This window comes from Polyodon spathula, chromosome 3 (assembly GCF_017654505.1).
Source record: "Polyodon spathula isolate WHYD16114869_AA chromosome 3, ASM1765450v1, whole genome shotgun sequence".
In the NCBI taxonomy this organism is placed as follows: Eukaryota; Metazoa; Chordata; class Actinopteri; order Acipenseriformes; family Polyodontidae; genus Polyodon; species Polyodon spathula.
In genome coordinates, this window is record NC_054536.1 from 49306690 (window position 1) to 49333638 (window position 26949).

Sequence of the window (26949 nt, forward strand, 5' to 3'; positions counted from 1 at the left end):
AAATTGGATCTCTTCAAAACATCTTGCTTTTAATCTTCAAAAGTAACATAATATGGTTCATAAGGTGAACAATGAAGAAAGCAGATGTCTATGTTGGCAAGAGTTATTCATAAGTTTGTTGTTAAGACATGAACTAGTACCTAGCTATCTTTATCTCAAGCCAAAAGATTAGGTGGCCAGAGTATATTATCAGGTAACATACAGTAAATGGAAGCAGTATGACGAATAAAAATGCAAGCTACCAAACCATGACAGCAGTAGTGAAATGGGTTGAATGAAAGCTGAATAAGTTACAATTACCAACACCAATGAAAGGTTGATTAAGAAAGGGGATTAAATGGGCTCTGCTGGAATGCTGTGGCCGCCCAAAATCACACCACCTGTTAAACAGTTGAACCTGTTCATGTTTACATTGTAGGTTATACTGTACACTGACCAAGGAATTTGCCAGCATTTGTCAACTTGGCCTTCACTTAGTTTTAATATATAACTGAGTTTGAAAGTTATGGTTGATTGTTTAACGGAATTCCACATGTGATTAATACTCACTTTCCTTTTATTTATACACAGAACCCAAAAATTACATGGAGAACATAAGCCATTCAGCAGTGACGTCAGACAGCAATGTGGGAGCCATGTACAGAGCTGATGCCCAGATGACATCCACTTCCTGTCAGAGACCCTTAGGATCTATGTGTTCAGGATCCACTGGTAGACCAGACCCACAAACAGAAAGGTAGCAACTTTCAAATAAGTTTAGTTTGTATGGGTGTGTAGATTCAATACTTGACTATAGCATACATATATTAACCAGAAATATTTGTTTTGATGTATGTTTAATTAAAGCATTTTGGAAAGTAAATGTATCACTTTCCTGTCAAAAAAATAGCATTTTAAAAATAGTTATCATCTTAAAATTCTCATACAGTTTTCAGTAATGATTGTGTTTACCTTGTGGGTGTTAGTTACACATCAAATTAATTTAAATAGAGCTCTGTCTCATTGTAGGAGGTTAGCTTGCTAATCTATTGAGTACACTCAGCTGGCAAGCCTAGAAATTATTTCTGTAGCCATTCCAATCACATTCCTAAATTTTCAGGTTGAGTTTGCCATGTAAATTTTTGACAGTGTGTTGTGAGGCAGTTTTTACAGCTGCATGCAGGTTAACCTTAAGTTATTGTCAGAGATGGTTTCTTGGTGGCCTTTTATACAAAAATGCTGCATGATTTAAATCTAGTTATAAGGGCTGCCCTAAGTTTCCAGTATTTGTACCATATAGTGTTGAAGCACATTGTGGACGTTCAATATGGTAACAGCCCATTCAGAGTTGTTAAACAAACAAAGCCAATCACACATTGTATTCCCACTAACACCCATCACCAACACACAGGTTACTGTAATGTTTTTCCCATGTTGCTTACTTTGAGGATTGCTCAATTCACACAATAAGTATGTGGCTAACCAGTCTATATAAAGCTGTCAGTGTATTTTAAAAATAAGCAATATTTGTCAGTAGTGTCATAACAGCCCATTTAGAGTTGTTGGAATTAAGAACTAATAACTAAACTAATGTCTCACCGTATACCCAAAATCAATTTGAAACTCACCTTCAACACATATTTGTTAGAGTGTTTGCTTTGTATAGACACATGTTCCATGTTTTTTTGGGGTTTTTTTTGCTTGTTTTATAAGTAAGCTGCTTCAAAACCTAGAATTTATAATCATTTATTATTTAAATACACAAAACAATCCCAGGTTGAAAAACAGTACTTCCATTTTAAATACAGCTATAAATGTTTATGCTTTGCAGAATGTAGAACGAAAATATTGTAAGCAGGGGTTATGAAAAAAATAATTACCAAAATGATAATTTTCCCTTATGCGGACTGAATTCCTTTTTTTTTTGTCTTACAGCCCCTTGTCCTCTGGGCAGCTGTGGTCAGAGAGTAACTCAAAGCCCCCTGTTTCCCTTCAGTCCTCTTTGACCGGGAAGAGCCGGTCCACCACCCACTATCTTGGCTATGCAGAGTACTCAGCCAGCTCTGTCAGCCCCAGCCAAGACTCTGTTTTTCTGTCCCAGTACACTGCCTCCCAGATACCCCCAAACAGTCACAGTTCTCCTAGGGAGCTTCAGCAAGATAATCTGGCCAACAACCAAGGCACCAAAGCCTGTCGGAGCTACAGCAGTAGCAGCAGCGATGTCAGTGGTGGGCAACAGTTTGAAGGGCAGCACACTTCCATGTTTGCCAGTCTCCCTGTGGGCACAAACTCTCCCAGCATTGAGAACATGCAGGTGTCAGCCTTATTAGACAATAATCACGGTCTGCTAATAGCAGATGGGGGACCCAGCCAGCACAGCCCCACTTTAAGGCCCACAGGCATGAACATAACTTTGCAACCTCCGCTGCCAGAAAAGAAGAGGGTCTCTGAGGGAGAACGTTCCTTCTGCTCCATATCTCCTTCCTCAAGTGGGTTTTCCAGTCCTCACAGTGGGAGCACCATCAGCATACCATTCCCAAGTGTCCTTCCAGATTTCTCCAAAGTTTTAAGCACTTCACCCATGCCAGGTATATTTGACTAGTTGAATAGTTCAGACTGTTTTTTCTCAGTTTGGTATAAAGATGGATAAATCATTCCTGTGCAAGTGATTTCCCTGTAGTCCGGAATGTTCTGAATGTTTTAAAACTCAAGCTTATTAAATCAGTTGATGATTAAATAGATTTGAGCCAATCCATTTTAATGATCTTTTACATGTATAAACCATTATGTGAGGTTTAATTTAAATCATTATTAAATTTCCAAGACTCTATATAACATTGAGTTAAACTGATGCATGTAAATCTGTTTAAAAAGAAAACTTTAAGTGGACTGGGTGCCATAACAACATAACAGTAATTATAATGTTAGTCATAAGAGTTTGAACTTATTTACTTGTGGAATGAACCAATTAGGAACCTGAGCCTAATTGATAGTAAAAAAATGTTTCTACAAGTATGAAGTCATTATATTCAAAACAAAAAATAAATCTGCTTCCAAAAGTTAAATCATTAAAATCCTTAGGTTGTACAGTTAATCTCTATATATTAACATATCTGTAGTCAGTAATTTTATGTAATAAATTCAGAAAGTAAATGTATTACACTGCATTGTATACACATGCTCTGACTTCTCTAAACTATTTTTGTTCATCTTAACTTTTTCATGCAAATGTTTGATCAAATTATGTTTAGCTGAATAGTGTAGTAACACATAGATTTATCTTACAGACAACTCTTCAAATAAGCAAGTGACTGTAAAATTTGTACAAGACACCTCCAAATTCTGGTACAAGCCAGACATCTCGAGGGACCAAGGTAAACTTGTTTTCCTTAAATGATAATTTGATGTATAAAAAACCTGTGCTTGCCTTTAAATTATGATTTGCATTATTATTATTCAAAAAAGATACTTCATAAGACAACATTTAATTACATGCATGCAGAGCTAATGAAAACTGTATATTATGTATTTCAACTTAAGTATTCTTTTGTATTTTTTTTTAATCATTTAATATAACATCAAATTTATGGTAAACCAAAAACGTTCAGTATTTCAGATAGTCTTTCAACTCATTGGTTTTATTTCAATGTCCATCAGCTCATTTTGTATAATAATTAGGTAGGCGGGAGCATGTTTGTTAACATTAAGGCTTTGAAATGAGCTGATATTGATGGAGGCAATGTACAAGATTCTATCAATACCTAAAGACAATGTTTTGTCACAAGAGGACGTTTGAATAGATATATGCAGTGTTCTCCGTTTTAAAGCAGTGTCTTTTTAACATCCTTAGCGATTGCAGTCTTGAAGGATAAAGAGCCAGGTTCTTTCATTGTCCGAGACAGCCATTCATTCCGGGGTGCATATGGATTGGCTATGAAGGTTGCTACGCCCCCTCCTTCTGTCCTGCAGCAAAACAAGAAAGGTATTGTATCAAGTGTTGTCTGGAGTAACAGTTTGATATCTAACATATTGTGCTAGAACAGTGTTCTAAGCATGACTATGCAAAGCGAGAGATAAACATAAAAATCAAGTGCAAGTATCAAGGGAATTTGGTGTATAATTTTACGCCCTTGTACTACTGCAAAGTTTTACATTAAAAAAAAAAAATAAATAATAAAAATACCCTAAATATTGTGACCTTCTGTTTTCTTGTTTACTAGGTTAATTACTTTGTGTGAGTAATCAGTCACTGTCTAAAAGTGTGCTTCTCTGTAGCAGAAGTGCATCTTGTCAGAGGAGAAGGGCGGGAGGGCCAAAAAGCAAAGTATAACAAAGTAACAGCAGGGTAATGAATAGATAAAGAGAATTGTTGTTGCAGCAGAGATTAGGAATAAGTGTTAACATAAATGTAGACTGTGTCTGTAAAGTGTAAGGCTAATGCAGTTACCTTCAGTTAAATACAAATTAGTTGTCAATCAGGTATAAGCTACATGGAGACCATAGGCTCTATGTACTAATATTACTTATTTGTTCGTAAATACTGCAATTTCGTATCTTCCGTTTTCTGCTTGTGATGTACTAAGCAGCTGTTTTTTGTGAACAACAACCGTAACATCAATGCAAGTTTAAGAACAGCATAAATTATTGCTCATTATACAGGAGAGATGGGAATTTGCATCTCATTGTAAATAGATTTCTAATGCCGAAAGATTTAGACCTTCCTTCTGGGAAAAATAAATGAGTGGGATAGTGAACAGAAAGAAGTAGTAGGTAACTATAATAGGATCGAGCTGTGGCTTCTGCAGACTCCGACCTTGATGAAAATTTCCACAAAGATGAAATTAACCTGTTAGTGAAGCGGAAAAAAAAGGCAAGACATATTATTTAACACTTTGCAAGTCCAAAAAATATTAAGAAAAGAAACATGAAAAGAAATAACTAACAAAATAAATTCACTGGGACACTGTAAACGACAGACACTTGACATTAAAAAAATGGCATGACCTTAGAAGGATTACAAAAAAGAAAGCAGAGAAAAAAAAAAAAAAAAGACAAACAGGACAAACTGAATGTGATGTGTTAAACGCAGCGCAGACCCTGGGCACAGCAAAAACAAACCAAAACGTAGATCTAAAAGAATGGGTTCCCAAAAACAATAAACTTAAATAAAACTAAGCTTGTTTCTTTATGGAAGTTTACCATGGTAAATTTGCACAGTAATTCTCCAGTTTGTCATGTGTGTACTCGTCTGTACTCTAACCATGTTTCCCTATGGTGCTTTAATGTAAGAATATCGCAGAAAACTTTTGAGTCTGTTTATGTTTTAGTCGTGTAAATTAAAGTGCAATACATACAGTAGGCTATACAAGTAAATACTGTTCGTCAATTCAGTTGTCTATGCACTACATAATTAATTACTAAGAAGAAATGATTTCATTTCCATTATTAATGTGAAGTTTACAATAAAGCACCTTAAAATATAAAAGAAACCCAAACAAATGCATTTAATGCAATTGTTATTTAATAACAATTTTATTTGACATTTTAAGGTGCTTTATTTTAGTTACTAAAAGCCTATACATATTTAAACAGGAAGTTTCACATACATACAGCTTGTTGAATCTACACCAGTGAGAGGCATGCGTAAAATGACAGGCACAAACCAAAATCTAAATCAGGAAGAAATGACAATACATCCAGGGTAAGCGCGAAACTTCTATATTATAATGAGATTCGTACATTTGCATATGAAAGTAGTTTGAAACGAACAGTTGTAACTAAACTACCGCAGCAGGGATGAAACTAAGTTACGGGAGTGCAAATTACATTAATACAGCGTGGGCAGGTCTACAAAGTCACAAGATATGAAAGAAAAATCAATGATACATAGAGCCCCATGTCTTCATAAAAGTTTTTTTGGTAGTTTTGAAGATACCTATGCTTAGATGTATATACAGTATTAACAGAGAAAGTGTATGCACTATGATAGCTGATCAATTCACACTGTAATTATTTTTATAGCAATGCTACCTAAGAAAGCAATGCAACCATTCTTTGTCTGTAATGTTGTCAATAACTGAAATACTTTTAGTAATGACTTGTGACTTGTTATCATTGTTATAAACACATAGGAATTACTCCTTTTAAAATGGATTGTCATCCAATATTTTAGAGTAGGGATCAAAGAGTTATAAGCAAAACAAAAGCTCCAACTTCAACTCAGCTTATATATTTTTTCTAAGGAAAGGTTTGGCAATGAAAATATCAGTGAAAAAGTGTACTTGCCAGTTTAAACATTATAAATGGACCCCTTGAGAAGCAAAACCTTTTTTTTTAACTGAACTGGATTTTAAAACTTTCTATCCTCATCCCAGAGGGACATCTGTGGAATTGCATTTGTGTTAGGAAAACTGCTTGTAATTTGATTGTATAGACCACTAACATGTAGTCATCATTCAATTTACCCACATCACTGGCAATGAAGCCCTCAACATGCATCTTAATACATGTAGTTCTACAATCTTGACCTTGTGATTTACTGCTAACTTTTGGGCCAGTGGATGAGCTTGAGATGTTTGTCACAGTTGTGAAACAATTCATGCTTAGTTCCCATTTTAAATTACATTAAATTAAATGTTCCTTTTGTATTTTTTGTATTGTTTTAATAATTTGTAATAGTCTGGGAATGTCTCAAACAATACCAATGCCATATAGTTCAGTATTCTGGGACATATTTTAAAGTAGGTTGCATAATAATAATTTAAACCTTGTGACAAATAGAATTTTTTTTAATACATTGTTAATCAAAGTCATATATACAGTATTTGTACAATGGATTAAAAATGACTATTGACTAAAAAATATTGCTTTCTTCAGACATGCATTAATTGTGGTGAACAGATTATAGTAAGAATGTGTGTCGGCAGAGGATTGAAATTCTGAATCATGTTTCTGTTGTGGAAACCCCTTTTCAGTACCCCCTCAGTATTTTTATATATTTAATTACATTTGTGATTTTGTCATCTGTTTTTTTTTTATTCAATTGCAGTGGGAGATTTGTCCAATGAACTTGTCAGGCATTTCCTAATCGAGTGCACACAAAAAGGAGTAAGGCTAAAGGGCTGCCCAAATGAACCCTACTTCGGTAAGTTGTGTCTGTGTGTGTGTGAATATGAGGGAATTGTAAGTTGCCCTATTCAGTGCACTAAGAGTTAAGCAGTAAGTACTCAACAATTGATGGATATATATTAGCTATGATAAGATTTGTCCTACAATTAAGTACCAACATAAACGCTGCTTAGATTACTTTATTTTTTTTAAATAATTTGCCAATTAAAAACATGTAGTACATTTCAAACCAAACTTCCCAGTCAAACAATAGTACTGCTGAGTTACTGCACCTGTTGTTGGTTCAAAGTTCCTATTGTTTATCTCCCAACAGCTATAGTGTCAGTTTACTTGAACTATTGTCAATATTACAGTATTTGTTTAGCTGGTGGAATGATGACTGGTTCTTAAAGCACTGCTTTTAGATTTCCCTGCAATAGACAGAGGCCACATTTATCAAGGTCTTTACACTAAAATGCAATTTGAATTTATGACGTCAAAATAGTATCAAACAATGTAAGCCCGCTTTTGAGTTTTTACACTAACATTACAAGTAGTTGTTTCCTGCTCTGTAAGATAAACAGTTTAATTTTTGCATAAAGACCTTGAAAATGTTGCCCATGTCTCTTGACAGGTGTGCTGTTCTCGCCTTTGTAAAACAAAGTCTTCAGATTTATGTATGATTTGTTAATCCTAGGGTCGTTAACACTTTATTGGGATGCTTTGTGTGTTTTACAGTTTTGATTTATTGCACTGATCCTGTTTCACTTTTTTGGAGGTGGGGTGGGGGTGGGGGCGTACATTTAGTGAAGTTTACTGAGATAAGCGTGTCACACATTAACTTGATGTTCTTTATTTATTTTAATTACAGGAAGTCTTACAGCATTGGTTTGTCAACATTCCATTACCCCACTAGCATTACCATGCAAACTTATCATCCCGGACAGAGGTAATGTTAATTCATTTCTGTAGTGGGGTACAGTGCATGCAAACCAAAACAACATTACATAATGGCGACATTAGCTTTTTCTCTCAACACGAAATTCAAGAACATCTACACAGACCACTGTTGAAGGAATGGAACAATATAAAATATTTAGTAAAAGCTATGATTTTCTTTTTTTTTGGCTACTGTTAAAAACACAAAAGGCTGTTTTCCTTCCACCAGAATGCAGGTGGATTTCCTGCTCATTTGGAAGAGTTTATTGTTTCCTGATCTGAAGAAACATTTTGTCCAGTTCCATTTAACAGAAAACTGCCAATACTGATATTTACAAGTTCAGTATTTGAACCTCTGATTAGCAGTAATTAAATACCAGTGAGTAAAAATGTGAAGAAAAAAAACTCAAGACCCTAACAGGCACTGTTGGACCTGTATCCCGTTTTGTAAACAACAGCAGTTCCTACATTCAGAATCTAGACCAAAGGCATTGCAATTCTATGTACTGTGTATCAGTTTCCAACGTGTGTATATGAATTAATGGAATTTCATAGCACAACAGAATTAAGCATTTCTTCCCCCTTCTTTCTGTTAGATCCTCTTGAGGACACTGGAGAGTCGATGTCACAGTCTGCAACAAACTCTGCTGCTGAGCTGCTTAAACAAGGAGCAGGTAGGAGTTCAGATTTCTTTTTTTTTTTGGGGGGGGGGGGGGGGAGGTTTTTTTTTTTTTTTTTTTAAAACTGGAAGAAAGTTAATAAACGGTTAGTGCAAAAACAGAGCAACTTTATAAACTATTGATTTATTACATTGACACATTGTTTAACATCGTAGTTGTTTATGATTGATCCATTTATTTGACCATTATGTTTTTTTCAGCCTGCAATGTGTGGTATTTGGGCTCAGTGGAAATGGAATCCCTCACTGGCTGTCAAGCAGTGCAGAAAGCTGCAAGCATATCTTTAGCCATGGATCCTCCCCCAACCTCCACTGTGGTGCACTTCAAGGTGTCGGCTCAAGGCATCACACTCACAGACAATCAGAGGAAGTAAGGGATCTCTTCTTGTTTCCTTAGCCTGTGGAACCTGATTTTATAGGTCTCCATAGGGACTTAGAAAAAAGAAAACAGCAGTTACAAAATGTTGCCACATGATGGTCTTTGTTAAGCAATCATCTGTACACCGATGAATGTACTGTAGCGGCAGGCAAGCTTGTGGGATGAGCAACGAAGGAAGAGACAGACACAGCTTGTAGTTGGTACAGTCAAAACTGCTATGTATTGCTCCACTCTTTTAGCAAATTGATTTAAATGCTCAATGGTCTTGAACTTCACCCAACTACTCCCTGTCCATGATGCGCTCACTCCACACACACACCACATTCGAGTTAACATTCAACATGGTAGTGGGCTGCTCAAAAAAGAGAGATAGAGACTCTAACCTAGCAGCCCATTGGTAAATAGATCAACACTCATATGCACTGCATAAAGTTGCAGCATGAAACATTTTCAACAGTAAGTTCCCATCCCCGTCCCCAATCCATAACACAGTCTATTTTCAACACTAAATTCCCATTCCCATCCCCAGTCCATAACACGGTCCATTTTCAACAGTAAATTCCCGTCCCCGTCCACAATCCGTAACACGGTCCATTTTCAACAGTAAATTCCCAGCCCCGTCCCCAGTCCATAACACAGTCTATTTTCCGAACATCTCGCATTGCGGCTGCCCCGCAGTTACAGTATGAAGAAAATTGTTGTCTGTCATGGAAGTTATGGATGCAAATTCATTGATAATATTCAGATTTGAGTATTGATTCATTTATGAATGTATTTATTAGTGCATCTCCTAATCTACAGTACTGATACTTGCTCACTAAATGGCTTGGTATTCCAAAATAGATAACTGTCTACTCTTTAAAAACGTGCAAAGATCAAGAGTCTGTTTAGTGTAGAGGTACCCCAAATATGATCCACTTACTACCAGTGTGAAAATGACTGGGTATGACATCTTCTCTTCACTTTACATTCAGGGATATCAAGATATTTAGTGAGCAAGTGGTCTGAGTGAGGTTATCAGGCAGGAGAGATGTCGTGGTGAGATTGAGATTTACTATATTTAACGAGAATGACTTGGTCTTAAATATACTATTTGTTTTCCCCCTATAGACTATTTTTCAGAAGACATTATACTGTCAATACTGTTATCTTTTGCGCTTTGGACCCACGGGACAGAAAGTAAGTTGTTTTTTAATTGCTGGGTATAATTCAAGTCACTGGCTAAACATGTATCAGAAACTATTTCAAGTCAACTGCTTGACAGCTAGCGCCATCTGGTGTTGCTTTGGAGTTGAAACTGTTAGTTGCTGTCAAGCTTTTTGCATTAACCATTTTTAATACAGTTAATGCTGATTTGATATAGGTTTTTGTTACCTAACTCAATTGTCCACATCCTAATATATTTCCTTTTATTTAATTAAGGTGGACAAAGGATGGAGGCTTTTCAAAGTAAGTTATAATTGTACCTATACCAAAAACATTCCTTACATAAACTTGGCTGAGGCTTGTTAAGCCAGGTTTTATAGGCATGCTGCACCATTCAGCTATGGTAGTTATAAGGATTTGAAGAAATTAGCTTTACCTGATCATATTCAAATATGAGGTAGGATAAAATAAATAAATAAATCAGAAAACAGACCAAAAACACTGGATTATGTCTAACATTCCCACATATAATGGATTCAAACCAAAGAAAGGGAATAATTAATTGAAATTATAATAATCCCCAGGATATATAAAGCTAATTAGAAGGATTTTTTTTTTTATTTATGTTTCTTTGTTATGTTTGCTTGCTCTCCAGTTTGTTAATATTGGATTTTCTCCTATGAAAACTGACAAGGCACAAATCATAGAGACTAAAATAGAGTTCTCACAAACTTTTTTTTTTTGTACCTTTCAGAATTTTTGGATTTGTAGCAAGAAAGCAGGGAAGTGCAACTGACAATGTGTGCCACCTCTTTGCTGAGCATGACCCAGAGCAGCCTGCCAGTGCCATCGTCAACTTTGTGTCAAAAGTAATGATAGGCTCACAGAAGAATAAATAGTACAAAACACCCACCCTCAAAAAGAAGTGACTTTTCAGTTTGTATGAGTGTACTTTTAACAGGTTGTACAAGACTGATGAAGGTGGTATGTGTAAGGTCTATTTTGGAAAGGGCGCTCTGTGTTAGTGGCACTGGTCTGAGATCAGAGGAGTATTTAAGATACGTGGCTGACGAATGGTTTAATTATGTCGTGGTTAAGGGCGAACGCTGGGTAATATATGTGTCACAAATTAAGAAATAATAGGACAACTAAAGGTTATTTTAAATGATTGAGGGACTAAAACAGTATAGACCTGTAACATGTATTTATATGTCTTTACTAGAATATTTGTATTAGACTGCAAAAAACTGCCTGTTTTTAATTTTGCTCACTTGTCATGTGCCTCGGCTTTACCTTTAAAAAAAAAAAAAAAAAAAAAAAAAAAAAACACGGATATTGATGTGCCTTTCTGTAGGTTTATTTGTAAGGATTTCCTGTTGAAAGGTCAAGGTTTTAAAGATGCATTATCCACACAAGAGCTTAGATAAGAACTGATATGATGTACATTGCAACCTGCTCTCTGTTGGGTGTCTCGATCAAAGTAGTTGATGAAAACAGTTTAATTTTGTTTTCATTGAGATGGACAAAATACTAAGCTAGTTGCATTCTAATCAGTAAAGAGTGACCAGGGCAGTTTCCACAAACCTGAATAGACCCTTTTCTGATCTTGTCGGACTAAACATGGTAGTCAGCTTTTTCTTAAGTGAGACCTAATGTGGACTTTAAGTTTTTTGGGAATGTCTTGCTAAACTGAATGTTTTGTTGAAATGATAGAAAACCTTGGATAAATCTTATTCATAAGGGGGGGGGTTAAGATCACTGTTAGCACAGGTGTTCTACCCTAGGCTACTCAGGGGTTTATTTCACTGATAAACTGGAATGGTTTAAACCAAGTGTTTTCTTATACATCAGGTTATATTGTGTTCACAAATGAAACAAATCATAAAATGAATTCAGATAAACCCTCGCCCAAAACTAAAATCGGCTAGAATCACAGAATTACATTAAGTAGTCAAAGAAAGGGAATGCCCAAATCCTGTTGTAAATGATTCTTGCTTCTAATGTATTTCTTTTGTGTGTGCCATTCAATGTGGTATGTACTTCAAAAGAGCATTGTTTAGATTATCAGCACAAATGGAGAATCCATCTTTTAAAACCTGAAAATATTGTCTTTGATTACATTGTGTAACAAAAAAACATTTTTTTTTGTTCCTGGGTAGTAAGTGTTATTTCCTAATTGCTTATGCCTCAAAAGTATAGAACATGGCTATTATTCCCCACAGACTTTGCTTTTGTGACCGTAAATACAGTATAATTGTAAATCTCGAAAAACAACTCACTTCTAAATCTTTTGTAGTAATCTTTGTATTACTTTAGTATAAATACATGCTAATTTGGATTCATATTCACACATTCACACATTTGCCCATTTGCCCATTGGAAATAGTGATATTTTGAAATATCACTGTCCTGGTCACAAAAGCAAAGTTTGTGGGGAATAGTAGCCATTTTCTATACTTTTGAGGCATAAGCAATTAGGAACTAACACTTATTACCCAGGGACAAAAATTGTGTTACATAGTGTTATATGTGTTACAATGTAAGAATCTGTTCCTGTTAACACTATAAATTCACTAAATATGCTATCAGGAGAGTCTTATTAAGTTGCATCCCTCATGTATTTTATTACAAGATAAAATAAGCTTTATATCTATTTTTTGTTATTATTAAAATCAACAGTACAAAGAGATGGTAATGGTAATAAAAACTTCATATTCCCACGACGTGAAATTCTTTCATGCCAAAGACAAAATGGCTAAACAGCACTTTATGCTGTAACATAGCTGTGTATTATCATAAAAACAAATGTTATAAATCGTATATTCATGTTTTAGTAATCAAATTGGTATTAACATACTATATTTGTATTGCTAGTTGATCTACAGTGTTAAACGTGTTATGGAAATGCTAAACATTTGTTTGTAAAACTTTTTCATCTTACTTGATAGCTATATCATTAAGGTTAATGTAATGTTTCCTGCTATCTGCATTGTTTGTTCTATATTATGTAGCGTTCTTCTTTTAAGCCTTCTGTAAAAACTTTGTACCCATTATGTAAATGAATGTTCTGTAATTCCTTGTATAGTCATTTTCTCTGTTCCATAACTACCAGCTCAGATTATAATAAAATAAAGTATAGTACACTTTTGTAGGATCCTGCTTTTTTTGTAACAACAATATTTCAAAATGCACAGCAAAAAAGTACTGAAAAGTTTAAATGTCTTGCATATAAGAGATGAAAAGAAATCTAATTATAAACCCTAAAGCCATTCTCGGCACTCAAAACACAGGATTTTAAAACATTCCAGTCAGGGGTGTCAGATGATCTATGTGCACCATTATGTCTTCCAATTATTGACCCCCTCCGCCAATACTTTAATATAATCACATACCAGATGGTCAAAGTTCTCTTCACAAACAAGTGAAATACATTTTTCAAATATCATTCTTTTCTAATATAACCAGGATCCAGAAAGAAGTCGGCGACAGCTGCTATGTGATGTAATTGCTCGATCTTAGAGTCTGGAGGCAGCATTTGTTCATTTTTTAGTGATAGTTCATTGTTGTACAATGATTATATCAACAACACAGAATTGCACTGCATTCTATTATTCATTCAGCCTATCCTTTGTCGGCATTATTTAAATTATCAATTACAGTAATCTGTTGCATATTCGACTGCAGTGGGACCAGAGTAAGGGTGGATATATAAAAAGGCGAATAAATGAATTAAATACCATTATACACAGCTGTAACAAGTACAAGATTCACACAATTATTGTTTTGAGATTCAGCTTCTTTTAGGGAGCTCTTCTAAATCTCTTGTTTAGAAAGATGTCTCCCGCAGGCGAACAGGATTTATTTACATCAACATACTGCACAGTTCACGTGACACTACCAGCAATGGCAGCGCACGGAGCACATACAACACAGCACACGGAAACTTTGGTACGATCACAATCACTGAACTAATATTCTCTGTTCAGTAACAAAATAACGTTCCTGAAGTGGTTGATCATGGCAGATAAGCAGTTAGGGGGATATGTGATGGGCAGATACGCGATGGATTACGGTAATGTAGTTCTCACAGAATATAATTTAAACGCCAAAAAGGCAAACAGTACTAGTTTTCGAATGTACAGGAATGCATAGCTGCTTTATAATTTGTCTTCACAGTGGATTGAGGTGATATACACTACAGTATTAGATACATTATGGTTGAAATGTACAGTTACATTAGTTTTAAAATGTTACGTTGCTTAAATAGGCATTTATTTGGAAAGAAAGGATTAGGCAATGTTATGCATGGAAATCAATGGAATTATTTTTCTAACACATTTTTGCCATATGCAAATGTTGCTATTAGTTAACAAAAGTAACACAAGTTATTTTCATGCATGAAAAAGATAAAAACATACTTGTGCTCAGCTACTGGAGATGAGAAATTGAGTGATCTTTTGATCATTGCAAGCCAACCTGACAAAGCAAAACAATTAGACTTACAGGCTGGTGTTGACAAATTTGAAAGTGAGATGCTACTTCATTTTATTTTAGTTTTTTCGTGATTATCTGTGTAAACATGTTATTTAAAACTTAAACTTAAAAATGTAAGTATTTATCAAATCTGGTGAGATATATTAAGATGGATGCTCTAAAATAAAGAGTTAATCTGCATTCTTACCCCTAGCTCTTTTTATAAAGCCCATCCAATGATATGAAATAAAAGTAGTTTAATGTTCCTAGCTGCTACTCTAAAACATGTTTAAAAATAATGTTGTACGACTACATGTTTAATGTAGCAGTAGTTACAGTATGTAACCAAACTGTTTAAGGGATATTGAAAGCTGGCAGCAGAACAATTAGGGTAGCATTAAAGCATTTACCCACTTTTAAAACACAAAAGTTTCAGTGAAAACAACAACAGTAACGTTACACACTTTATTGCTTTAAAATGAGACTTGGAACAACATTTTTGAGTTTGTTATAAATCAGTGCTGTGCTTTAAAGATACTCAAATTGTACATTTTGTATAATATGTTTAAAGCATAACAACGATGTTGACAAAGCACAGCACCCTTTGTCGTAAACAGGCCCAACTATTGCCTGTTTATTTGGAATTCGTTATACTATTTCTGACAATGAATGATCAATTTTGACACAACCCCACCCCCCCTCATTACAAAATGATATTGCAAACCAGAAGCCATAGTACAGTATTTCATGTTAGATTTTTAAATGTCAAATGTTGTGCACTTAATCATGACAGACTGTGATCTTAATAAAGGCATAACAGAGATCCTGACAGGTACATAAACAGCTTCTTCTCAGTAACCTAACCTCTTTTTAATGTGATACAACAAGGACTATTATAAACGAAACATTTAAAATACTTTGACTGAATGTACGCTTTGAAGAACTCAAACTTCATGCATACAAAAAATACTACAGTATAATTTATGCATAGATATAGAATATGTGTCTACAAAATACATGTGTGTATCTTTTACATTACGTTAAATACTTTATGTAACACAATGTTTTATATACATTGCAATTTTTTTCCAACTACGCTCGCTATTCTCTTATTAAAAAGCCTTTATATAACTTCAGCTGCTTTATTCTTTTCACTCCTTATGACTTCCACAAAGTTGCATGTATTGTAATGATTATAATTTCCTATTTGTTATATGCGGTACCTTATTAAGAGTTGTTTGTTTGTTATACTACAAAAAAAAAAAAAAAGTTTGACACAATTAATTACCGTACATACAGTTAAACAGTAAACACTAGTTTCAACAACTGTTTCGCAAGACAAGACAAGAGAAAGAAATATAATGAGTAATATAACAAATATTAGAACCCAGGGCTGGCAATAGAACATGAAACAAGCAATGTGATTGGTCGATCAAGGTTCCAGATTTCCATATATATTGGATGCATACCGACAGTTGGAGCCTTGTCACATATTCTAAATCACTGCGATGCCTCACAGAATTTTAAGTATCGGTAGCGTGTTTACAGTTACAGATGTACACAATAACTATGAAACTGAGTGACCAATTACCTGCAAAAATCCCAAAGTAGTAAGTAGACATGCCGAATTGGATGAAGACAATTAAATGAACTGGAAGACAGCAAAACAGAAAAAAATACCAAAAAATGAAAACTCACCTACCTCGACTTTGTCACTTAAATAATGTATTTTTAGCAGTTTGTAAATGCTGAAGAAAAACAGTTCTGCACATTATCCCCCCTCTCGGACACAAACCTTGAACAAATTATTGAAATCCAAGGCAGAGCCAGGATTTGCAGCAAGGATCTTCTAGTTACAAGCCCCTTTCTTTAATCGCTGGACTACACTTTATCCTGTATGTGTTGTGTTCTTCTTTTAAAAAAAAAAAAAAAAGATTTATAATAATATAGTTGACACTGTCTCCTATGCTATAAGTGTCCTCTCGCACTATAGTAGCTTCACTTTGCAGTCCTCTTGCCTCTCAAAATGCTCACAAGAAGACACTAGTAGCATATCAACTGTACATATTAACTTACATAATTATCGTCACCCCAAGTGATGCAATATTATCTGCCAATGGAATCAAATAAATACTGTACTATCTTGGTGTCACATTTTGCATTATACCATTCTGTTATTTTTTTTTTAAAGCTGTATATTATAAAGTTATGCAAAGCTTTATGCAGAACATTTTATTAACAGAGCAATCATGGCAGCGATTACTGAAAGTGAAGCAGGAATGGGATTAAGGAGGTAACTTCTACATTTACACAAACCTTCAAATCAGTGTTAACTGCCACTAGTATTCAAAACAGTTAAATGTAATCTCCCTTTATAGTCTGTATCAAGAGAACCACTTGCCCAATTGTGATGGGTCAAAACTTGTTAAGGGTCACATTTAGCACAGGTAAGAGTTAATGTGTTTAACATAATTGGGGGTGTATAGTGGCTGCCTGCCTCTCACATTTGTAATTTTACATTCAGTATGTCAAGAAGAGCTTATTCATGTGTGATGCAAATTTATTTGGACTTTCTTTAGCACACTGAATCTGCATTTTTGCATACATGATTAGTCTACTTCACCCAATACTTTACAATCAAATTAGATGATCATGAACCTTAATTAACAATGTCCCCATGATAATAAAAACATGCAAGTTTCAGGTATGGATGATTTGTAGTTATAAAAGACCTTTTAAATTGTTTGGTATATTATTCTAAAGACCTGCTTTATACTTTCACAAGTTAAAAATTAGCATAATTATATTTTGTTTACATTTTTAAATAGTTTAACAAAAGGTTATTTTTTTATGAACCTGCAATATTTTCTTTTGTTTATTCAAACATGAAAAAGTTGCTAGGTTGCTGTTAAAGATATTTTTTTCTTGTCCACTAGATGGCACGGTAGTGTCATGAAAAGCACTGTCAGTATGGTTTATTATATAATTAAAGCTGATATTTATCAGGTTGTGCTGTGTTGACTATACTATAACAAAAAAGAACATGAGCAATAAACTGTTTTAATTTACTTAATGCATTATCAACCCTTTTCACTGAGGATTTCTTTTGTGTGTGTTTTAATCTGGTAACAGTTTCAGTTCATGAGCTTCTTAATAATTTCCATTTGTTGAGCTAAACTTCTAGAGTTATTGAAGTGATATCTTTCAGGAAGAAAATAGGCTGTCAAAAGTGATCTCGTGACAGCATCACTTCATATGCAGCTAAAAAAAACTCACAAATGTGTACATTAAATTAAATAAATAATTGTATCTTGCAGTGCCTGATATAGCAAACTGCTAAATGTGTACTCAGACTGAGCTTAAGATAATTAATTGACATAATGATTGCCCAGGATAAACCTTATGAAATGCTGTAAATCATGCGATAACATAACACACTATGGTTTGGATAAGCACATACCAAAAAGAGATTCATAGCAACAGCAGCTTGTCGGACTCAAAGCGGAAGCAGCCCATTACCTGCTCACTGTGTACAATATCTGAAACAAAAACACATTGGAAATGTGAAAAAGCACTGAGTTATCAACAGTGCCCAGCCATGTTTGACTTTCACCAAATATATAGGCTATCCTTCAGCATAGCTAATTCTCAGAAAAATTAACATTCCTTTTTGTCCAGTGGAGACCACAAATAGCATTACTCTCATCAACTAGTATCGAGAGGAGGAACTGTTCTTCTTTGCAGCACTGTGATAGCGCTTTGGTCTCAGTGGATACAGGTTTACACATTTTGTGAAATAGTCCTGAATGACTAAAACATAATGGTTACCTGAAGGAGTGGTGGGAAGTTCTGTAATATCTGCTGGTATCTTCTGGAATGGTCTAGAAGCTTGCATACTCTGAAGAGGAGCATGGTTTCCTGGCACAGGCATTGCGCTGGATTGGCAGGAAAGAAATGGCGAAAGCATCTGGTAGACCACACAATTGCCCAAAATTCACGATCAAAAGCATACCACTTCGATTCTGTAGGTGTCTATACAAGGCTGGCATAGGCTACGACTTTGGTAGATCATATGTGAGTATTTGGTGCTTACCAAGGTCAGTCTGCCCTATCTCTCTTGGTCCACAGCTGAAAACATATTTTGTGTTCTCTTAGCAGTTGCTGTATTTCAGACATCTGAGAGGGTTAAATAGGGCATCAGGGAGGGCAACAGCAGGTAACTCATCACTGGAGATCTGAGCGACTGGAAGCACATTCGCTGTTGATGAACCTACAAGGCTGTAGGCATCAGAATACACATTGCGAACAGCATAAAACTGTCCCACTTTGGTATGGCCGGGAATGCCTACATCTTGGTTAGTAGGGTTGAGCAAGTGAATCACAGTGAGCCCATTTTCTACAGATGAGGCACTACAGGCAACAGCAAGTCAACAATCTAACATGTGGTTCTAACACACTACAGTATGCATTCGGCACAGTATTACATCTCAATGGTGAGTCAATGCACGCAGTGACAATGACCTCTGTAAGGGATGACACTGTAGCTGGTGAAAATATCTCCATATTACAACACAAGGGTGCAGACTGTTGTAAATGAAGCAAAGGCAGTGTTTGGTTCCAAATCTTGCATTGTTTATTATATGCATCAATAACAGCTCTATGTGCTTTAAAGAAATCCCATGCCAATAATGCACACTGACTGGAGTTTCGAACTACATATATTTCGGTGGTGCAGGTTTCATGCCCCAGTGGTAAGGTGATGGTTTTTGATCCCAGAACATCTAAAGAATCTCCTGTAACTGTTTGTGTTAACTCTTCTTCAAGGGACGATTTTTATGTGCAGGAATGGACTGTTGCAGAGTGTTGTTAATTAAACATTCCAGATCCAGTGTCTAGAAAAAATGTGCATTTCTTCAATAATTTCCATCATATAAGGCATATGAAAGTTATCATTATGGTCTTGTCCCACTGATGGTTCCTGGTTTCGGGCCTTAGAAGATGGAGAAGCTGAGGACTGGCCCGCATCATCAGCTAATACCAGTTTCCCTGGTTATGAGTGTCTGAAAACTGCACATGACGTCTGTGGTGTCTTGCAGAACTAGGGGAGCATTGATGGTGTGGACTGTGGCAATCCTGAAAGTAACTTTCACTTATCCTTTGGTGATAGTGTGTATATGGGCTGGGTCTGCGCTGTGTTGTTGCTGTTTCAGATTCAACATATTTGTGTGGCTCAGAGTCATAATGTCTATGCTTGGGGCTCCTGCCCTTCTGATAAGATAGAGACCTGTGTGTAGCTTTCTCTCTTCCATATGCTTTGGTGTCTCTACGTGTTCAATACTCATGCTCGGACTGATAGTATCTATCTCTGCCCCTCTCAAGCTGATATCTTTGGTCTGGTCCAATTTCTGCTGTGACTTGGTGAATAAAAGTCACTTCTGGGGTTGCGTTGCTTACATTTGGTCTCTTCTGGATAGTATTTGTGCATGCGATTAACATCAGATTGCAGCTGTTCCACTTCAGACACTAAGTTATCTATTTTTACAGAACTCCTTTTCAGCATTAGAAGAATGCAAGCTACTGACAGCAGTTGGTGCAGGTGGTGGTGCAATGTTTAGAGGTTCTGGCATTGAGCTGCTTTGAAGAGCTACAGGAGATTTGAATGCATCATAGGCAGGCGGTCATAACTTGTAGTGTAGTACAAGCATGTTCACATTGGCAAACGATTTTCAGGGCATCAGTTAAAGTGATGGGTCCAAACTCATGCATTTTTGCTTGAAGAGTGAAATCAAGACCAGCAACAAAGTGGCAGAAAGTTTCTCCTTCACGTGCTGCATCACCATAGTTTGGGAAAGCTTGACGTACTAAACACGTCAGTTCTGAAGCGTAAACCTCAAGCTGCTCCTGTGACTAGCATTTAGATAGGTTTGAAAGTTGGCAATAAATTGACTTTGACCAAAAACAGCTTGCATTTTCTTACAGACCTCATCATAATTATCTTTTATATTGTCAGGCAAGCTATCCCAACAGCTGAAAGCTGCTCCTGCTAATTTTGATGGTAACAATTTCATACACTGCTCTTTTTGCATCCCTGCCATTGTTTCACAGCATACCTCAAACCTGCGAGCCCACTGAGAAAAACTTTCTTTTCCATCTCCCATACACAGAGGAGGCAAAACAGCCTTTAATTGCACAGAGGGAGGAGCTTCCTCATCAGAAGACATTTTTCCTTTTTTTTTAATTGTATGTATTTACCAGCGGAGCTAATACACAGCACAGAGCTTAGTAAGATGGTCAACACGGTTGTTAATATTCTTGCTGATAGAATACTTAATGCTGGCTATATTGTATTTTATTTTTTAAATGTCCAAAGTTCCATATGCAAAAACAGGTAATAAACCGCACACTGCCACCAGAAAATTATGTAAGGCCATGGGTATTTTACCTTCAGTGTAGCGTGGAAGTAAAGAAGACACACGAGTCGGCGGGTGAAGTACTCTCTTTAGTAACTGGGTTACTAAAGAAAATAATAAAAGCTATAGCTCCAAACTGTTTGCTGGTGAAAGCCAAATTCAATAAATATGTTTTACGCTTAGATTAAAAAATACAGATTGAATCAGGATTTCAGGTAAATATTGGAAGCGAGTTCCAAAGTGGAGGAGCTTGAAAACTAAAAGCCCTCACACCATATGTTTTTAATTGAGTTCTTGGAATTACCAAGAGACCAAATAGGGTACAAGCAGTTGTTACATATTACAAATGTGCATTTAATTTAACAACCCTGTGCTTAACATCCTGACTAAACCCAGTCAAAAAAAGATCACTTCAGAAACCCTAATATTCAATTGTTTGAAAAAATCAGCTATAGTTCCCAGCATGTTGAGTAATTTTCCCATGATATTGCTCACATGTAATAGAATGTAATGCCTCTTGCTGTTAGGAATCTTTCAAGGCTACTTGGTTGGAAAATATCATTGCTCTATTTATATATTAGAATGTACTGCTGTGCTAATTGTAAATGTTTTACTTATTTAAGTGACTTTGCAACTGGTTGCAATTTACTTTCAACATGATGTTTCTGCAAATGGGTATTGTATCTCTTGTGTTAAAACTATAAGAGCTGATATTTCCCATCTCATGCAGTTAAGGCAGCATTACACTGCTGTATCCTTTTTTATACACACATTTAAGAAGGGTTTCACATTATAAGTTAATGTAGAATATGTCAAGTGTTTGCTGTGTGTTAAACACAAATACAATTTAAAAACAAGATTGAGAAGACATGTATAGCTACTTCTCTACAGAATTCAAGCAAACTTCAAATGCAACATGTTTTTGGATTCCAAGATAAACTCAAAATACTGTATAGTTTCTATACATAGAAATTAAGCTGGGTCCCGATTACACACACACACACATATATATATATATATATATATATATATATATATATATATATATATATATATATATATATATAGTGTATATAATCATAAGTAATGTTTAAACCGGAAATAAACTTTGTACAGTTATCGTGATTTCTCACGCCTTTAAAAGACGATGGATTTTTTGCTGAAATTTTGTGATGTTGTATGGCAAATAATAACCTTGGTTCAAATTATAATGGAGAATCAGACAGAACACCCATAATAATAATAATAAATAATAATAATAATACTTATTTTTATTTAATATGTTATTATGTGTGTTCTGTAAGACAGAAATTAAATATTGAAAAAATGTAAATGCTGTTTAAGTATTAGTGCTCTTTGGGGTACTTAAAACAATCATTAACTTGAGCAATAACAAAATGTGTTTTAATAATAATAATAAAAAAAAGAATATCAGCAACTGCTAAATTTCCCTTTTGAAAACCTTTTTTTTTTCTTTTAGTCTTTTGGTTTCCAACACCAAAAGTCTTGGTGGGTGTGGAAGCGACAGTGAGTGGGAGAAGTACAGGCGTGGAAAAGTACAGAGCAGTTTAGAAGCAGTTTGAAAGCAGGTTGACTGCTGCAGAAGAAACTAAACTTAAAAAAAAAAAAAAACCCTCAACATGGTCTTCAAGCCAGTAATCTGTGACACCTGCTTAATGTGGGAAACTCGAGAAAACCCAGCGGAGCTAAACCAAGTGTGCGTAAAGTGCCGCACGATCCAGGATTTGCATAAATTAGTAAGTATGATAGAAATGGAGCTGGAAGAAGTGAGACAGCAACGGGATCTTGAGGAACTGGCACACCCACAATTCATGGAAGTATGCATCACCCCTAACAGACTGTAAGTCACCAGGGAGATAGAAGGTCAGAACAGCTGGGTTCAGGTAGGTAGAAGCAGGGAAAAAAAAGAAACTTCGTCAAACACAACCACCAGAAATCAAAACAACCAACAAATTTGAGTCACATCAGAATTTTGATGAGCAGAACCAACAACAAGAGAATGAAAGGAACAACATCCAGGACCCTATTGACAGTGGTGACCAGACAGCAAAAAGAAGGGAAGTCATGATTGTTGGAGACTCCATATTGAGAAACACAGCAAGTTCAATTTGCAGTTTGGACCCCCTCACTACAACAGTGTGCTGCCTTCCAGGAGCCTCGGTCAAGCACATCACTGAGAACGTGGACAGGCTCCTAGAATGAACAGGAGACGACCCGGTAGTAGTCGTCCACATTGGTACAAACAACATTGGAAGAGACAGACCAAAATCCCTGCAAAACAAATTCAGAGATTTGAATTTGGAGAAAAGATCCTCGAGCAGGTTCAGAAGCATTTAAACTAGAAAGGAAGGGGGGAGAAATCAATAAAAAAACAGAAGGCAGACTGCATCAAAACAAGAACAACAACTCAGGTAAGACAACCATTAAATGTATTTATCTAAATGTTAGAAGTATCGTAAACAAAATTCTAGAACTTGAAGCTACTGCACTAACAAATAACTATGATGTGATAGGTGTTACAGAAACTTGGTTGTTTGAGAGTGATGGGGACGAATATAATATTTGTGGGTATACACTGTATAGGAAAGACAGGCAGGACAGAAGAGGAGGAGGGGTAGCGCTATACATAAGAAACAGTCTTGAAACCCAGGTGTTAAACCTGGACAAAGAAAATAAAGCCGAATCAATATGGGTCAGAATAACAGACAAAAATTCAAAGGGCATAATAATAGGAGCATGCTAGTGACAGCCAGATTCAGACGGTGAGCAAAATAATCTGTTATACAATGACATTAGAAATGTGTGTAGCAAAGGAGAAGCCATACTAATGGGGGATTTCAACTTCCCCCATATAAAATGGGAAAACCCGATGGGTAGCATGAAGGGTGAAATTGAAATGGTGGAAATGACAAATGACTGCTTCCTAACACAATTTGTCAAGGCACCGACTAGAGGGGAGGCATGCCTTGATTTAGTCTTTTCAAATAACGAAGATAGAATAACTTAAACAGAGGTCAGAGAACCACTGGCAAACTCAGACCACAACATGGTCTCATTTGAAGTGTTTTTTAAAACCCCAAAAGTAATGACTAAAGCTAAGGTTTACAACTTTAGAAAAGCAAACTATGAAGGTATGAAACAGAGACTAACAAAAGTAGATTGGAGTAAAATAGAGAAAACACCCACAGAAGAAGGATGGTTTTTCTTCAAAAATGTAGTACTAGAGGCACAAAACAATTGCATCCCTAAAGTAGACAAATCTAAATGTAAAACTATATTGCCAAAATGGTTTAATAGGTCAATTAAAAAAAATATTCCGTGAAAAAAGGCACTTTACAGAGCATTAAAAAAGGACCAAAAAGAAAGTAAGCAGAAAGAGTACACAGAACTGCAAACGCAAGTCAAAAAGGAAGTTATAAAAGCCAAGAGATAGATAGAAATTAACATTGCTAAGGGAGCTAAAACCAGTTCTAAAATGTTTTTCCAATATTACAACAGCAAAAGAACATTCAAAGAGGAGATTAAATGTTTAAGAGATACAAATGGCAAAATCGTAAATGAAGAAAAAAAAAAGCAAATATATTAAATGATTACTTTTCACAAGTTTTTACAAAGGAAGATACTGACAACAGGCCCCACATGTCATCCAGTTCCTATCCAGTTTTAAATAACTTTAGCATAACTGAGGCAGAAGTGTTAAAGGGACTAGGAGCTCTTAAAATAAACAAATCCCCTGGGCTGGATGAGATCCTCCCAGTAGTACTCAAAGAAATGAAAGAAGTAATTTACAAACCGTTAACCAAGATCATGCAGCAATGTCTTGACACAGGGGTGGTACCGGCAGACTGGAAAATTACAAACGTAATACCGATCCACAAAAAGGGAAACAAAACTGAACCAGGTAACTACAGACCAGTTAGCCTGACTTCTATTATATGCAAACTTATGGAAACCATAATAAGATCCAAAATGGAAAATTACCTATATGGTAACAGGGTCCTGGGAGACAGTCAACATGGTTTTAGTAAAGGGAGATCGTGTCTAACTAACTTGCTTGATTTTTTTGAGGATGCAACATCGATAATGGATATTTGCAAAGCATATGACATGGTTAATTTAGATTTCCAGAAAGCTTTTGACAAAGTCCCACACAAAAGATTAATTCTCAAACTGAACGCAGTTGGGATTCAAGGAAACACATGTACATGGATTAGGGAGTGGTTAACATGTAGAAAACAGAAAGTACTGGTTAGAGGAAAAACCTCAGAATGGAGTGTGGTAACCAGTGGTGTACCACAGGGATCAGTATTAGGTCCTCTGCTATTCCTAATCTACATTAATGATTTAGATTCTGGTATAGTAAGCAAGCTTGTTACATTTACAGACGACACAAAAATAGGAGGAGTGGCAAACACTGTTGCAGCAGAAAAGGTCATTCAAAATGATCCAGACAAGATTCAGAACTGGGCAGACACATGGCAAATGACATTTAATAAAGAAAAGTGTAAGGTACTGCACGCAGGAAATAAAAATGTACATTATAAATATCATATGGGAGATACTGAAATTGGAGAAGGAATCTATGAAAAAGACCTAGGAGTTTTTGTTGACTCAGAAATGTCTTCATCTAGACAATGTGGGGAAGCTATAAAAAAGGCTAAGAAGATGCTTGGATACATTGTGAAAAGTGTTGGATTTAAATCAAGGGAAGTAATGTTAAAACTGTACAATGCACTAATAAGACCTCATCTTGAATATTGTGTGCAGTTCTGGTCACCTCGCTATAGAAAAGATATTGCTGCTCTAGAAAGAGTGCAAAGAAGAGCGACCAGAATTATTCCGGGCTTAAAAGGCATGTCATATGCAGACAGGCTAAAAGAATTGAATCTGTTCAGTCTTGAACAAAGAAGACTACGTGGCGACCTCATTCAAGCATTCAAAATTCTAAAAGGTATTGACAGTGTCGACCCAAGGGACTTTTTCAGCCTGAAAAAAGAGAAAAAAGGCCTCCTCTCGTTTGTAAACTTTCTTATGATCTTATGTTCTTATGTTCACTCTGCTGTTGCCTTTTTGGAATTAAGCCAGCATTTGGAATTAAGTTTTGGGAGGATGGGATGAAAACTACCCTGCCAACAATTACTTAATTAAGGCAAACCAGAAGTAGTTAATGGCTGAGTCGCAGCTGCCTAATAAGTATAGCAGCTGTATCTCCTGAAAGAGAACGTTTCTTCCCTCCACCCTGAAGCTTTCATTTAGGAGGAATGGAGCTAGAAACAAGAGATCATTCTTGTCCCTCTATAAATGCTAATCCCTGTGCTGTTAGTGACTTAACTTCCTAGGAACTTTGTCTGCCAAAGTGTTATCAACTAGGAAGTGATGCAGACAGTGTACTGATGCCCCATTTGTTTGTATACCACATATTAGATTACACTACTTATGAAACACTGTATTATTGTCACTGGCTGAAAACTGTTATAACACCTGAATTTATCTGTATACTTTTTTCTGCTTATTATTTCACCACAAGGACTATGCTGTTTTGTGCTCCTCTAGTACTATAGTATATATATACTGCTAAATATACTTTTTAATATAAAACTTCAGTTGTTTGTCTGTGGTTTGTGCACGCATGCCTCTTCTCAAATGCGATGTTGTAGGCAGAGACAATTATTTTATTTATTGGGCAGCTTTAATGATAGGGGCATATTATTAAGGTGAATAAGAACTCCACTGTTATAGTAGAGAGGTTACTAGCATTGTATGAGTTAGGCCAAGTTGTCCAATGTTAAAATCAGGCCAACTCAGGATAAAGACTA

The 26949-nt window shown here is 35.8% G+C and overlaps 1 protein-coding gene across 4 annotated transcripts in view; it reads left to right on the forward strand.

Annotated features, from left to right (window-relative positions):
* The window catches only part of LOC121313142 (tensin-3-like), a 165238-nt gene extending 152845 nt beyond the window's left edge, over positions 1–12393 (forward strand). For all 4 annotated transcript variants that reach the window (XM_041245357.1, XM_041245354.1, XM_041245356.1 and 1 more), the window contains 11 exons: positions 571–736; positions 1915–2567; positions 3267–3353; positions 3830–3961; positions 7028–7123; positions 7958–8035; positions 8622–8699; positions 8906–9074; positions 10194–10262; positions 10506–10532; positions 10984–12393. In XM_041245357.1, the coding sequence (XP_041101291.1) occupies positions 571–736; positions 1915–2567; positions 3267–3353; positions 3830–3961; positions 7028–7123; positions 7958–8035; positions 8622–8699; positions 8906–9074; positions 10194–10262; positions 10506–10532; positions 10984–11128 (1700 nt within the window). In that variant the 3' untranslated portion in view covers positions 11129–12393. The remainder of the gene's footprint in view (positions 1–570; positions 737–1914; positions 2568–3266; positions 3354–3829; positions 3962–7027; positions 7124–7957; positions 8036–8621; positions 8700–8905; positions 9075–10193; positions 10263–10505; positions 10533–10983) is intronic.
* Positions 12394–26949: the final 14556 nt, after the last annotated feature.